This window comes from Falco rusticolus, chromosome 9, assembly GCF_015220075.1.
Source record: "Falco rusticolus isolate bFalRus1 chromosome 9, bFalRus1.pri, whole genome shotgun sequence".
NCBI classification, from domain to species: domain Eukaryota; kingdom Metazoa; phylum Chordata; class Aves; order Falconiformes; family Falconidae; genus Falco; species Falco rusticolus.
The window spans coordinates 47178936-47194672 of NC_051195.1; the positions used below are offsets into that span (position 1 = coordinate 47178936).

A 15737-nucleotide genomic window follows, 5' to 3' on the forward strand; every position below is an offset into this window, starting at 1 on the left:
TTTAGGTAGGTGAAGCCAGAGCACTCTATAATATAGGAAACGTTTACCATGCAAAGGGAAAGCACTTATCCTGGAACATGGCTCAAGACCCAGGCTACGTGCCTCAAGAAGTCAAGGAGACGTTACAGAAAGCTTCAGAATATTATGAGTAAGTATTCAAGCTTGGCCAACCCTGCAGGGATCGGGGCTCATGGGGCATCAGTGACTGCTAGTATGCACACATGTTTGCCTTTTGAGCTTGTCCTGCTCAGATCGTAATCTACATTTTTGATGTTTCTGGTCTGCTGGCAGCTTTCAGGGTCTGCAGGTTAGCTGAGCTCTGGTAACTGTTAGGCTAATGACAGCTGCATGGGATGCAAAGTGACAGATTTTCCCGAGTCCTGTTGGAAGCATTTCTCATAGCGGGGGTTTGTTTCCTGGGCCACTGAGGATGTGGGAGCTCTGGAAGACGTTTGTTACAAAGAATGGGACTGTGAGCTCAGAGCTCTTGAAAATCTGGCCACTGGGTGAGTTTTTGCATGTTGTAATGAATTAGGAATATTCTCCTGAGATGCCAAGTTACGATGGCAAATTAATCTCAAGGCAGGTGAGAGAGGGACTGCAAGCTTTTATAAAATTAGAGCTAAAATTCATCCTGGCATTGCCTTGGTAAAACTCACTGTGGTTTAAAGTATGATTATGCGGTTAAGTTCAGTAGTCTGCTCCTTCTCAGAGCTGTATTTGGAAGCTCCTGCAGCCCCTGCTGCTCTCTGCTGGCCTTGTTAAGAATGGATCCCTGTGTGTCTTCATCACTGGGGCCATGAAAGAGACTCTCCTTCACGCAGAGAAGAGACTTTCACTTGGAAGTCCTGCTTGTTCTTCTTGTGGATCTGTAGTTTATCTTGCTTGTAATGTCCTCCCCTTTCCTAAATAGTTTCAAAGATCACTCTGTCCCACGCAGGAAGGTTGTCACCAGACTTTTGGGCTAATGCTTTTCCTCTCGTGCTTCAAAGTTTTGCTTCAGTAATGCAAGGGTTTTAAGTAGCCTTTTTAAATGAAGAGAGTGACAAGATCTCATATCTGAGGATGTGATAGTGCCTATATGTAGCTCACCACCCTTTTTTCCAGAGAACGGTGCATGTAGCATAGCCAGTGGGTAAATTTGTGCCAGCTGGGGGCTCTATGCTTCCTTGTGTGCTGTGTATGTAAAGGGGGGAAAAACCAAGGTAAGTGCTGGGAAGCTCCATAAGCAGAGTCTTGGCATGGGACTGTGGATCTTGCCCCTCTCCCTAGGTTTGTGCCTGTACCTGTGGCAGGTAATCTCCTTTCTCCTATGCTCCTGATTCTCCCCTGTACAGTAAGGTGCCCATTTCTTGTTTAATGTGGGATCCTGTCAGTGTGATCCATTGTTGTGTGAGCACTTGTGCAGTTCTTGTACACAGCTACAGATTCCTTGAGGTTGAGGGAGCAACAGGGACTTACACCACTGGATCTGCACAGGCTCCCAGAGCTGCAGCTAGCATTGATCACCAGACTTCCACCTGCCAAGGGGTGACCGCCTGCAGGATGGGCAGTTGGGAAGGGGCAAATCCTTCTCCAGGATTAGCTCTCCTTTCTTTATGGTGCAAGTTTCTTCACTGCGTCTCCTGCAGAGTGTGGGCTGTGTCTCACCAGATGTACTACTCTGATTTCTTTCAGGAGGAACCTGTCCCTGGTGAAGGAGCTGGGGGATAGAGCTGCACAGGGCCGTGCGTATGGCAACCTTGGCAACACCCACTACTTACTTGGCAATTTCAGTGAAGCTATAGCCTTCCACAAGGAGGTAGGAAACCGCTGCACCTTCTACTGGGGTCAGGGGCTGAGACTGGTTGTTGGAGAGCAGCCTTTCTTCTCGCCACAGCCCAGGAAGTACAGGGAGATGTTTTCCCTCAGCTGTGTTTTTCTCCCTCCTGTGAGTACCCTCAGGGTCTGGCCCTGTTGTACTAACTCATGCTGAGCAACATCTTACTCCAGGCCCCATCAGAACCTAATGAGCAGCTTGAGGGAAAGGTGCTGCTGGCTTGGAAACCAAAGGAGATTGCTAAGGGCAAATTGCAGCTGGGCTAGCAAGGCTTTTCTGCTCTTAATTTGTGTTGGTCTAGATTTTAATAAATGCAAGCCATGAATTTAATTAAGCTGCTGAAAGAGCTGTTGATCAGGAATAAGTGTTGCTTGTAGAGCATAGTAACTCTCTGTAAATCTTTACAGAGGGTTGAGGTGACACACTCCCTGCTCCAGTTTGAATGCAAGCTAGCATCTATTTCAGAGTATATAACAGTTTCCTTGCAGTGCAAGGTGCTCAGCACCTTGGAAAGTCAGCTCTGTCACAGCTCTTCTGACTTTTAAATGCTGGGGGACAGCAGCCAGCAGTGCTTTGGGAAAAGGGGCTTGAGAAGGGGTAGAAAAACGCTGTGCAGTGTTTGGGACCAGGAGCAGATACTGCAAAGTGAGAGTGAGAGGTGGGGGAGCGAGGGGACGTAAGAGGAGGAGGAGGACCGAGGTGCAGGCAGGGGCAGAGGTTACGGGGAACAGCTGCAACACAGTGAGATGGAGTACACCCACATGCATGTTTGTTCTGTGCCACAGCACTGCGCAAAGTGACAGCCTTGTTCCTGCACTTCAGTCTGCTGATCCAACCACATCTCTTCACAGCCTGACCTACAGCTCTCCGTTCTCCTGTTTTATTCAGCTCTTGAAATATGTAACTCATTTTGCACTTTAGCTAGAGGCATGTGTACTGACAGGGCTGGAGTAGGAGCTGGCGAAGGATGCAGCATTATTCCCAGTGTTACAAAGGCCCTTCCTGATGCTGAATTGCACAGAGGGAGAGATTTCCTGCTGCATCCAGCCCTGCTAGGCATGTGCACCACTACCTTGCTGGGTAGGAGCTTTGCAAACCAAGAAGTTAACCTCCCAGAAAAGTTTCTGTGTAACAGAAACCTGGCAACAGCCAGCCTGTACTCACTAATCTGTGTCTGCTGCAGCGCCTTGCTATTGCGAAGGAGTTTGGGGACAAGGCAGCCGAGCGGAGGGCGTACAGCAACCTGGGCAATGCGCACATCTTCCTTGGGAGGTTTGACATCTCTGCTGAATACTACAAGTAAGTGCCAGGGGCTAAAGCAGACTCGGAGTACCTGTTCCCTGGAAGTTGTGACCTACTGCAGTGAATTCATAGGCTCAGAGGGATGTCACAGGAGACCTGGAGGCCAGTTGCATGTGTGGCGCTCAATAGCAGCGAGTCATACAGCCACCTGACAGCCTGCACCGTGTTACAGGTGTCAACTGCGACACAGCGCACACCCGAGTAGTGACTTTTCTGTCACCTTGCAGAGTGCCCTGCAGTGACCAGGTCTCTTTGTTCCCATCTGTTCCACTGCAGGAAAACACTCCAGCTCTCCAGACAACTCAAAGACCAAGCAGTGGAAGCCCAGGCTTGCTACAGTCTTGGAAACACATACACACTGCTTCAAGACTATGAAAGAGCAATCGAGTACCATCTAAAACACCTGGTGATAGCACAGGAGCTGGGAGACAGGTAAAGGGCTGCCTCAGGAGATGGTGTCTCTGATCTGGTGGGTTCAGAGCGCTGACCCTTCCCTGTTGACTTGCTATTCTCTACTGCTGGGGTTAAACAGCAGTGACGCGTATTCTTGAAAGTCGTTAGAAATCTCATAGAACCTAGGTCTTTGTCCAGTCAGCCAGCAAAAACATAACGTGATTGACATCTTTATCATGTCACTCAAACCTGGAGATTGTGCCCTTAATGCTACGTCTGCGTGGGCAGCGTGAGATTTCTAATAAGTACTTCAAGAAAATGCATTGTATTCAGCACTTTGCCATGCATCTACTGCTGTTTTATCCCAGAAGGGCCCCTCTAAAGCTTCCCCAAGTTCAAAAATATTGTGTCTTCCTTCTTAGAAACTGTGTGGCTAGGGCATGCATATGTGCCACTTTGTCTTGTTGCTCTGCGATAGTACTGGAAAGTTCCATGTAGAAACAAGTGTTACATAGAGCACATGGAGATGATAAATTTTGCTTCTTGTCATGCCTTCTTTGGGAGGCCTGGCGCTTTTTTTTTTTTTTAATATATACATTTTTTGAGAGGTGGGTTCCTTTCTCCTGGATACTCTGTCTGTGATCTTGGAGCCACCTTGCAGCCGAAGTGACTCTGCAGCCACCGCGTTCGGTGTTGCTGCTGATGGCTCTTGGGAGTCTGGGTGTCCTCCACTAGATGGAGCAGAGACATTAGAATGGGAGATCTGTGGCACTTCGGGCACTATCTGCTCAGAGAAGGTACGATCCCACCCAAGGGTGAATCATGCTGTGGGGGTGCAGGCCTGTGGGTTCCTGCATTTCTGGGAACACACCCTATGAGCAGAAGGTATTGAACAGGGTGACAAGAAAAATGTTTAAATGCTGATCAACCCGCCCAAACCTCTGAAAAGGGAGTTGCAGTCATGCTGAACCTCCCCCTGCGCCCCCATATGCTTTTTTTATCCCGTCACCCCCCACATCTGCTCGCTTGCAGAGCTGAGCAGGCTCTGATCAGCTGTAGGTCTCTGCCTGCTTGTGCAAACAGGTGCTGAAACCTGCTCCAGGGACACCTGGGTGTCTGGCTCGGGCTGGGGGTGAGGGCTGCCTGTTCCACACCCGCCTGCACTCCCTGGCTTCTGAAAACAAGAAGCAATGCCCTGAAAGCCTTGTGGAAATAGGTCAATATTTGCTCAACTGTTGCATGCACAGACTAAAACTGCATGCATCTTGGGTGACACAGTGATGGTATTTAAGCAGGAGAATGTTGCGTGTCTGCAACAGTCTCTCCTTGCCATATTCTTGCTAGTTTAATCCCGGGCTGTTGTTGAACAAAATCCCTGGGTGTTATGTGCCCTTTTGATGCATTGTGCACCTCTGGAGATGAATCCTTGCTGTGTGAGGCAGAAGCTGGACAGGAGCTCTGGCTTATGCTTTTGGGCTGACTCTCACAAAAGAAGCCAAACCGTTCTGGGTCTTTGCTGCGCTGCTTAGCTTTTTGCTGCTGTGGGTGGAGGTCCACTTCTGAGGCTATTGCTCGTTCCCTGATCTTACTGATGGCACCAGAAGAGTTTAAGGTGCACAGTGCATTTCATTTTCCTTTGTAGAACCTTTCTGTAGGTGAAAACGTGGCTGGGAGGCCTGGCTGCCAGTGCTCTGGGGAAGGAGGCGCCGAAGGGGATGCCGTGCTGCTGGGTTTTGCCCAGCATTTCTGTGGTTGACGGTTTCCTGTTTTGCAGGGTGGGAGAAGGAAGAGCCTGCTGGAGTCTAGGAAATGCCTATGTCTCCCTGGGGAGCCATGAACAAGCTTTGCACTTTGCAAGGAAACATCTTGAAATCTCCCAAGAGGTAAGAAAAGCTGGTTCAGATCGGAGGGAATCAGTCCACCCTGTTGAGAGGAAGGTTTTATTTTGTGCCAGTAAGCTGTATCCCTCTTGCAATGACTGCTTTGGGAAGCCCTTGTGTATGTGCTGTTTCAGTGGTGTCTTTAGGAACTGCAGAGCTTGGCTGGAAGATGCTCCTTTTGTAGAAGGCTCCCAGCCTTCCTTTTAATTACAGCTAATAAATTTGCTGTACATTGCTCTTAACTGATGTTCCTGGGTGGGAAGGGATCTGGGGACTCACTGTCTGGTCTGCTGACCAAGGCGTTGTGCACCCAGCTGGTGTGAAGGAACTGATACCACTTGGTGTCCAGTCTGGTAGTACAACCCCCCCTTTCCTGAACACAAGGCTTGTGAGATTCTGACCGAGATGGACCTGGTGATTCTAGCTGTGGTCTGGCTCAATTTGCTGGCAAGTTAAGTACCTGCAGGAAAAAAAAGGCTAGTTTCTCCCTGGTGGCTGGGTGCTCTCAACTTACTGTATTTTGTGCGACAGCACAGGGTGCGGGTGTATGTCTGACAAGTCATTTCTTCTCATTGGAGCTGGCAGGGTGTCCCAGCTGCGAGGGGGTGAACTCTAGCATTGTCCTCGTGCCATCGATTGCTGATGCTGGACGAGCGCAGCCTGCAGCTGGCCCCGTACTGCTGCTGTGCTGTCCGGGCTTTCGTGCATGCAGCTACTCTCGTTTTCACAGACATGCTTGCCCAGCTAGCTGCAGCTTTCCTGGTACAAGAACCTACAGCATTTTTAGGTGGCTTAGAAGTATGGAAAGCAAGAATCCCATGGTTTGCTCTTTCCAGTATGTTGTGTGGCATTCAGCTGTGTCCTCTTTAGTCTTCCCCAGATGAAGCACTAATTGAAATCACCATGTGTAAATGCTTTGTGTGTTCTCCTGCCAGTCTATTGGGTTGGCTAAATCTTAGGGTAGGGTTGACATACCAGCCTAATTATGTATTTAGTTATGCTGATCAGACACGCAGAAGAAATACTGTTCTTTGGCCCTGTACACTTTAGGACAAATTAACTTCTGCAGCTATAGCCCGCTAGGGCTGTGTTGCAGCGTGGGGCTGATTACTCGGGGCCAGATGGCAGCTCGTCGCAGTGCAGAGGAGGGGTGACAGGAGGCCAGGAGCAGCAGTGGTCCTGGTGACTTCTGAGGGTGGAGGGAAACCCATTGGGGTGGAGGTTCACAGTGTTCTCATTCTGGGGTGGTGGCTGTGATTACAGGGCATGTCAGGAGTAGGTTACTCGTGGCAGATGGCTAATAAACTCCCCTACATCATTTATGGAGCAGTGCAGGGACTGTCCATTTCTGAGGAGAGCCTGCATTAGCTTCTAGCAGCTAGTGATTCTGTTATAAAGCTCACGTTTTATTTTAGCCTTGGGAGCCAAGTGAACGGCTTGTGCTGTTGTGGCAAGCACCAGCATTTTGCCTAGCAGAAACCCAGCGATTTTAGACCTTTGCACATCGATGTTTGCAGCTCGTTTCCCATTACCCTTTCCCCCTTCTCCCCCAACAAAATGCTGATGGTGACATTTGAATCCAAATGAAGCCTGTTCAGAGGAACCACACTGGAAGCTGCTGTAAGGTGATCGGAGGTTTCAGAGGAAATTTTTCAGTGACAGCTGGAATAAAGGGTGTGTACCTGAAAACCTTGGAAGCTGCCCTAGCTCTCAGATGCTGCTCCGAGTACCTTTTCGACTTCTGCATGCAGCAGAGGGCTCCTGGGGAACTGAGACATGTGAGCTGAGGGCAGAAAACAGGGCTCTGCTAGGGTATGTGTTGTAGGTCCTGCCCAGCATCGTTGTCCTGCCAGTGTGTTCCTCTGATGTTAATAGGGCCTTGGAGATGATCTGGAATGAGTGGAAGTCAGAGAAGCATTTAACAGAGCATCAAGGACTGTGAGACCTAAGCAGGACATAGTAATTTCTCTGGAAATGATGTCAGCAGCCAATCTCTTGTAATTGGCAGGGTATTTATGCCTGATAATAAGCTGTTTGATCTGCCTCCCTTTACTAGTGTTTGGGGCTTTGTCATAAATAATGTGAGGATTTATGATTTTGTTCTAGGATGGCTCACACTGCAGTCTATCTCGAAGGACCACAAAAGAGCTGTTGGAAGGCATTTAATAGGGAGTCAGCCCTCTCCAAGGGAACAGCCAAGGTCTTCTTCTGTAACAGAGGCTGCTGTTCCTCTGCAGATTAGAGCTGTTTCTGAGTGCCCTCTCTGTGTTTGCTGGTGATGTGCAGCACGGCAATTTTCTTGTTTGGTTAAACTTTGAGGAGGGCCGAGCAGCGTGTCCTATGACTCCCCATTTTAAGTAGCAGAAGCCATTGGACAGATCTCTTCCTGAACACGTAACATTGGCTACCTTGCCCTCAGGCTGGTGAGAGATGGGAATGTGGAAAAATCTGAACTCCCAAAGATTTTTGGAGTCTTGCGTGGGTAGATCACTAGGAACAACTCAAAGCTGTATGGATCTGAGCCAGGAGATAAGGGCTTTTGGAGCATCCAAGCCCGGAGTGTGACACCACCCACGTGGCTGATAGTAGTGTGGCTGTCTGGTGCTCAGTAACTATGGAAATACTTGAGGAAGGGGGCTGAGCGCTTCAGGGCTCTCTGCCAAAGCCATACGTGGTTGCAGGACGGACCAGACATGCACGTTTAGCTCTGTCCCAGTTCTGTAGCAGTGGGCGAGCTTGTGCCCCCGCAGTTCATTGTACCAAGCTCCATACAATTGCGTTTCAAGGTGCAGCCCAGTGCACAGCACCTATGGACCCTCTCCCAAATTATCAACAAGGAGCTGTTTTGGAGAGTTGCTTTAGTGTTGAAAGATGGGCTGTATGGTCTCTCAGGGTGTCTCCAAGCTCTTTTTTTCGATGTCTGTGTGTTTGCTTTGATATGGGACTGACAAACCCTTTGCTAGGGGCTGTTTGCTTAGAGCACGTTGCCTTTTAACCAGCTGCCCTGTTGGTTTTCACCCTGTAGATCGGGGACCGGAATGGGGAGCTGACAGCACAGGTGAACATGGCCCAGCTCAGGTCAGCCCTTGGCTTGGGCCCTGGGGATGAGGACGTGGGTACAGCTCATCACTATTCTGGCTATGAAGCACAAGGTGAGTTTCTGGGCTTTTGCTGACATCGACAGGTCTCACGAAAGATGTGATATGGTGCGTGGGGAGGGGGAGGTGTTTGCAAGTGGGCAACATGGGAGGAAATATGAATGCCAGAGCAAGATGAGGCTATCAAGTGCCCTTACCAGAAAGAAGTCTGTGGTCTGTTTGCTCTGTGTTTTTCCATAAGCTGCAAGGACAGGGAAGGATAAGCCCCCAAAAGGGCACAGAATGAGTTAATGGAATTAATCTTCGTTGGACATGGAATTCCAAGCAGCAAATCTGCTTTTGTCTCTCTTAAAGCTCTGCAGGGCCCTTTTAAAACTGATTTGACTGATAAAGCAAGCTTTCAAAAGGTGACTGGCAGGGATTTTTGGCTGCTCTCATTCTGATTAGCACCCAAGGAACAAGCCTGCAAGCATGGGTTGAAGGCAGGCTGTGAGCATCAGCATGCTGGGTGCTGTCTCACCCCCAGAACAGCTGCAATGATGCCCAGCTTGGACACGAATGCATGGCAAGACTTGGTTACAGCAGACAAAATGGCTTTACTCACTGCATTGGGCCCTGGGTTGTTCTCCCTCTGCTCCCCAGGGAGCAGGAGAGCACAGCCGAGTCCGAGTCCTTGCCACATGGTGCTGTCGCCACATGGTGCTGTCAGCCTGCCAGCCTGACGTGTGTCCCCAGCTCGGGGACCGTCTGCCTGTCCTGGAACTGCCCGCTGCAGGCACTTGTGTGGGTGCCTGGCATGGGGCACTTCCAGCCGGTTGCTCTGTTGCTGTGGACAGACTTAATAATTCACACACACGAAACTGCATCCCAGGAGGTGTCGGCTGATTAAAAATGACCTTGTTAGTGCAGACACATTTCTTAGGCAGTATGTTCTCTTTCCTGTTGGTAGAACTGACGCAGAGAAGATGATGCTTGGGTTGAGGCGCAGTGTTCTGGGAGGGAGAAAGGCTGGCTGTGCATATTTGCTCTCTATTGATCTTGAAGGCGTAGCCTGCTAAAGCTTTTCCTGAGAAATCGAGCTGTGGGCAAGGGAGCCAGCGTGCCCTGCCATGCCCCATCAGGAGCTGAGTTCTTTCCTCAAAGGTCGTGTGGGCCACAGCAGGTGCCCCAGCCTCCTCCTGCACATCATCTCCACTTTGGTAACTGCTGGGAAACCACTTAGCTAGGGCCTTGCGTTCATTCCTGGCATCTCGTTAGGGGCTTCCTTCTGGCAAATGATTTTGCTCTGAAAGGGGAACAGGAAATTAACCTTGATGTCGCTGCTGCTCCTGGGACGGTGTGAAGCGTGGAGGAAATGAGCTGATGGGGTGCCAGGTCCCTCAGGCTGGGGAATGGGGGGTGCAGGAGGAGGGCAGTGCCAAGGACTGCACGGACACAAGAGCATTGCATGCTGAGACATGTTTGACTGATGTGTGAGCATGTTGCGTAAAAGAGCTGCCATGGAAGGGGTCGGGCCAGATTTATCTGGAAGAAGGGCTCTGCAGCTCTGACCATATTGCATAACCAGGAGCACACAGCCTTGTCTTAGCTGGAAATAATTGGAAAAATAGAGCACGGGGAGCTCTGCTCTCATAACACGCTCCCTGTTGAATCTGGGCTTGAATGCAGCCTGCTATGGACTTGTCTGGTGTCCTGCTGCAGGCAGGCAGTGTCCCTTGGGGGTCAGGGATGTCTTGGTCTGAGCAGAGCCCTTCTTGGGGAGAGCTGAGCCTGGTGCATGGCGGTATCCCCCACACGGCTGATGATGTGGCCCCACTGACTGCATCTCACAGCATGAGACTCGGAGGGGACGTGGCACCAAAGGGTCAGGATTTCTGCTCAAGGCACGTGGCAAGCCGGATCAGTCACTGAGCTGAACTTGGAAGGTGAGGCAGGGCAAGGCAGAGCCAGCCTGTGGGCTGCTCCCTGCCCTTCAGTGATCCAGATGTACCTGTGATGTGTTAATGTCTTGGAGCCAGTAGTGATTTGTCTCTCATGTGACACAGCCAGAGCCATGCCAGTCTGTGTGTAAGACACTGGAGAGTGGGAAGAAGGGCTGTAGTCAGAGACAGTGTTCGCAGCCACTGGAGGTTGCAGTGACCTTGTTAACATGTGGTGCTGTTATTCACGTTTCCACGGCTGGGGCTGTTGTCAACAGGACAAAGTGTTCTCTGGAGGAAAACCAGTGAATGACTGGGGCTTGCAGTGTGGGAGAGGGAGAGGACCTCAGGGCCTGGGGCAGGTTCCCTTGCAGAGTAGGGCTTCCCCAGCTGGCAGGACATGGGTGATGCTGCCCCTCACCGGGTCCTGGGAACCTGCTGGGGAGGTAAAAATCAGTTGCCCCCTGTGTTTTGTGGGCTAGGGCTGTGCAGCAGCATCTTGCTGGAGGAAGGGAGTGTGAGTGTTGCAGTGCTTAGCCATGTGCGTGCTTTTACACATGCATCTCTGGTGGGAAAAGTGCTGTCTTTGTTGCAAAGAGATTTGGAGAGAGGATGGGTCTTCAGGACAGCCCATGGAGAGGACCCTGGTTCCCTGGATTTCTCTTTAACGATTATTCTAGCTTCAGCTCTCTTACTCTGAACTTCAGTGGAGGATTAAGAGAGGCCCCCAATGTGCCTCTGAGCCCTTGAGAAGGGAGGTGTATTTAATGGCTTCTAGGAATGTTGGTACCCTCCTGTGCACATATTAAATGATTAGAAAAGCATAATTATTTATATTATTAATAGCAGCAATTTACAGCAAGAGGAACATCTGTTTCTGTAATAGGAAGCAGGTGAGAGAGTTGAAATGCAAGTTGACTTCTGAACCAGCCGTGCCTTTTGATGTCAACAAATCTTGTGGGGAGGAGAGCTTTCAATTATTTTTTTTTCCTTTCGGATTTGTTTCCCTGCTTAAGGTTATAAAATGGCTGCATATTCATGAGGATGCTAAAATCATCTGAGAAGGCAGGGATGTTGTAAACCACATTCATTTCATCAAGCAGGTAGAATAAAGTTTCATAGCAAGCTTGTGTTCTGGGAAAATCTGTATCGTTGGCTGAGAAACCCTGAACCAGACCATCAGACTGTGATGTCCTTCACAGGTTACTTTTGCTTCTAAGTCTTGGGCATTGCCCTCTGCCGAGGGCCTGGGGGGTGGAAGGAGTGTCTGATGTTTTCCTCTGCTGTTTTGGCTCATCTTGCTGAGCTCTTTGTGATTTTAATTAATATTCTGAGAGCAACTGGATGTCAGAAGACAAAGCTGGAGGCCAGGGAAGTGGGGCAGTGCTGCAAAAGACTTGTGAAAGCAATGACCTTGTCAAGAGATGCAAACACAGATAGCTGAAGGCAACAAACTGAAAAATAGAAAGTAGATAAAACATAAGCAAATAAAGAGAGGTTGTGTCTGTTTCTTCAGACAACCAAAAATGTGGCCCTGAAAAACGGTTGTACCCTCTTTCACACATGATAAGTAGGAATTGAGTACTGGTAGGTTTTTGCTTTTGGGGAGAAGAAAGGGAACTTGCTGAGGTTATAAAGGAGTTGCAGGGGTGAAGGCAGCCATGAATAAGCGCTGCCTGGTGCTGGGAGGTGTCCCAGGGTGCAGCCAGCTCTGCCCTGGGTATCGCTGCTGAACGTGGGGTGGGAGCACTGACTGCCTGTGCTACCCTCGCTAGCTGCCCTCTTCCAGATCACTTGGTTTGGGCTGAGGTTTCTGCATCTGCCAAGCCAGGAGCCAGCTGTGCCCAGCACTCTGCAGGTAACTGTGAGCTGGGAGCACTGAGCTGAGCCCTTCCTGGACCCAGCCTGGTGGCAGCGCCTGCCTGGGCTGTCCCTGGGTGGGTAACTCGGGTCTCCAGTGTGTACGAAACAGTGCTGCCTTGCACATTTCCCCTTTTCAGTTCCTCTTGGCCAGCTCTCCCCACTGGAGCCTGGCACTGGCCAGGGCAGCTTACCAGCTGGGAGGGGAGCACAGAGAAGGGGCTCGTCCACCACCAAAGGGGTGGGGGTGCTGGATGGAGGGCAGAGATCAGCTCGGGCCAGCCTCAGTGCTTCTCCAAAGTGAAAACTGACTCTGGGCTGCTTTTCCACTCTCAGCAGTGCATCAGCCTCAGTCATCATTTCTGATGGAAGCAGTAGTGATGGGAGACACTGAGCAACACTTCTCCTGGCAGCTGGGTGTAGGTGGGGCGGAATGCAGGTGTTCCAGAAGGCATTGGCATGTTAGAAGCTTTCAGAGCACTGTCAGCTGGTTCCTGGCAAGGTTTCTGTGCTGTTTGCAGTACATAGACACTGCTGCCCAGCTGCGCTCGACAGGCTCTAAGGGCAGGAAAGGACTCAGCTGTGAGCCTGACTTCCCCTGCTCTCTGCACATCTTCTGCTGAAAAAAGGGTAGGCACAGGGCTGCTCCACTTGTTTGGTGTTCAGGAGCCTCTGCGCTGGGTATGCACATCCCTGTGTGAGAGGCAGCCATGCTTCAGGTTGTCTCCTCAAATGGTGAAGTGGGCAGCTGAGCCTGGGTGGGCATGAAATCCCAGTCCTTCCCGATTAGTGATCGTCAGCAGTGATTCAAAGCTCTTTGTGGCTTTGAATGTGGATCTTTGCGTCCTCAATGCAGTTTTGAGCTTGCATTCTTCACAGGAATCTTTGAACCCTTGGATCAATTAGACAGGAGTAGAAGAAATCTGCTTTTATGTTTCCCAGTCTGTTTGTTTTTGTTTGTTTGCTTGCTTTAAATATCTTTGAAGTATCTAAGAAGTGTTTAGGGCTGCTGAAATATGCTAGCTTGACCAGCCCTCTATTGACGCAAAGCAGAGAGGCGGCAGAGCTGCTAACCCATGCCAGACCATGCCTTAGGCTGGGATGCTACCCAGGGATAGGGATGTTCCTTCTCTGTGGCTTGCCCAGCCCTCTTGCAAAAGGCTCTGCTGGGTGACAGCAGAGAGATGTGACCCTCTGAGACCAGGGGGACAGCCCTGCTCGCTGAGCTGTGATTTCACTGTCCAGGTAGCATTTGCCTTCCTTGGCACTTGAGTACAAGAGTCACACCACTAACAGCTTCAGCATGGGACCTGCCCTGTCCTTGCTGGTCAGACTGAGTAAGCATAGCAAGTAAAATGGCTTTATATTAAGTATCCTCAGCTATATTTGATTTTCCCCGAGAGCTGATGGGCTGCAGCTCAGCCTTTTTTTCATTCTGAAAATGAAAGCCTGAGGCCGTGCTGGTTAATTGTACCTGCTTATGCAGGGTTTTGGTGGATGAGGTCGTTGAATGAAGCGGAGTAGCTTTTGGCCAGGTGGAAGGCAAAATGCAAGGTGGTCTGGTTGCTTTATTGTGCTCTAACAGATGCTCAGTGGAGTGCTAGTGCAAATGATCCCATGTGCCTCCCAGTAAGGCACCTGCAGGAAGGTGTCCAAAGAGACCTGCATCTGTGGTGGTCCTTACTGTGATGCTTAAGGGAGCAGGGTGGGAAGGACAGGAGTGCTGCTTGGGTGAAGATTAAGGATTTCTAAGGGATGCCTCTTCATTATCTTTGTAATGAGTTTCTTCCAAATCTGAGTAACCTCTGCTGTTATAGCTGTTAAATCATTCCAGCAGCGCTGATGGGGGGGATGAACCTCTGAGTCATTTGGATTTAAAACGAGTAATTTAGCACTCGGTTCAGACTGCCCCAGTATTGGCTTTATGAAGTTTTAAAATATTCTTCTCAAAGCGTTAAGAAGTATTAAATCTTCTTCTATCATCTTGCCCTATCCATGAGCCTCCTTCCCAGCATCGATGTAAAGTACATCAAAACTTCTCAGCTCACAGCAGAGGAAATGCTCCAGGACTGGAGGAGAAGATAATTAGCTAATGAAACTCAGGTGCTTGTTTTATCTTGATGCCAGGGAAGACTGCAAGTGCTAGAACGGAGGATGAATGAGAGGCCAGTTCCTGAAGCCTGGGGCAGAGAAAGTACAACGTGGCTTTTGGCAAAGCTGTCCATTAAACCAAGGGGCTCTTGTGGGGAGAGCTAACTTTTTGGAAATTGCCGGTTCCTTGCACAAGCTCCTGCTCTGAGCTGGGAAGCCTGAAGTTCCCTTTGGCTGCTGTTCCAGGCTCCTGCAGCCATCCCAGCTCTGGTGTGTGCTGTCTGCTTCCCAAACGCGCTTTACACAGACAGTTTCCTTTGGTAGCCAACAAGTAGGGAACGCTGATCTTCTGTCTAACGGTACAGTATTACTGTGAGGAACAAGATGCCTCTGCTGATTGTATTTTCTTGCAGCACAGAGCAAGAAAGGGACCTGAGCTCACCCAGCTAGAATTAATTTTTATCTCTGAAACTTCTTACACAGATGACCATGGTCTGCTTTGGCGCTTGACTGAGCAAGGCAAGGCCAGACCCTCAGCATGAGTCACCGTTATCTCTTGACTGACCTCAGGAACCGTACTCCTTCACTCAGCAGCAAGGCTGGCCCCTAGCCTGGCAGGGACGAGTGCTCAGACAACAGACCTTTGCTTAGCAGAGACCTGGCAGCTCCTAGAGACGGAGCTCACGAATTCAGAGTCCAGTGTGGCCAGCCATGTTCCAGTAGCTGGGAAGTGTCTGGCTGCTGCAAGCTGCTGACTGATTCACAACAGCATCCAGGAGGAGGGATCAAGAACATTGACCCTCTTTAGAGGATTTTACTGGGAGTGTTTGATCACTGCAAAGCTCTGACGTGTGGTGCTCTCTCTTTTGCCCTCCCTGAGTCAGTCTGTAGGACTCTGCTGCCGTAGCTGGGCTTGTCTAGCTGCTGGAGGTGTTGCCTGTGTTAATTACTGTGTGTCACTTTCTAGTTCAAACTCGGTTTCTTTTTGATCTCCGCTTGTTCAACATAAGCTGATAAAGGAAGATGGGAGGTCATGAGACTCTGCTATATACTGGCAGAGAAGATCTTGCTCTTAGGAGAAACCCAGGTGTTCCTGCCAAGCCTTTCATGCTGTTCTTGAATTAGCCCTGAGGTTACATGCCTCCTCCCAGCCTGCTCCACCCAGTTCAGTTTATTGCCCAGAAAATCCTCCTGTCCCCACAACTGTTAATCTAGTAAGCAGACCATTGCCTGGGGGAGGTTATGGTTACAGTAGGCTGCCTCTAATACATCTCCAAGCTTCCCACAAGCTCCAAGGCTTGTGTTTAGTATCTGTTAGGTATTGCATGATTGGGTACTCTGCATTTTCTAGATGCTGCAAATACACCAAAATACT

At 49.9% G+C, this 15737-nt stretch overlaps 1 protein-coding gene across 3 annotated transcripts in view; it reads left to right on the plus strand.

The window, feature by feature from the left end:
* GPSM1 (G protein signaling modulator 1) overlaps window positions 1–15737 on the plus strand; it is an 83033-nt gene that overhangs the window by 28239 nt on the left and 39057 nt on the right. For all 3 annotated transcript variants that reach the window (XM_037399960.1, XM_037399958.1, XM_037399961.1), the window contains exons 4-9: window positions 6–148; window positions 1678–1801; window positions 3003–3118; window positions 3398–3553; window positions 5289–5397; window positions 8420–8546. In XM_037399960.1, the coding sequence (XP_037255857.1) occupies window positions 6–148; window positions 1678–1801; window positions 3003–3118; window positions 3398–3553; window positions 5289–5397; window positions 8420–8546 (775 nt within the window). The remainder of the gene's footprint in view (window positions 1–5; window positions 149–1677; window positions 1802–3002; window positions 3119–3397; window positions 3554–5288; window positions 5398–8419; window positions 8547–15737) is intronic.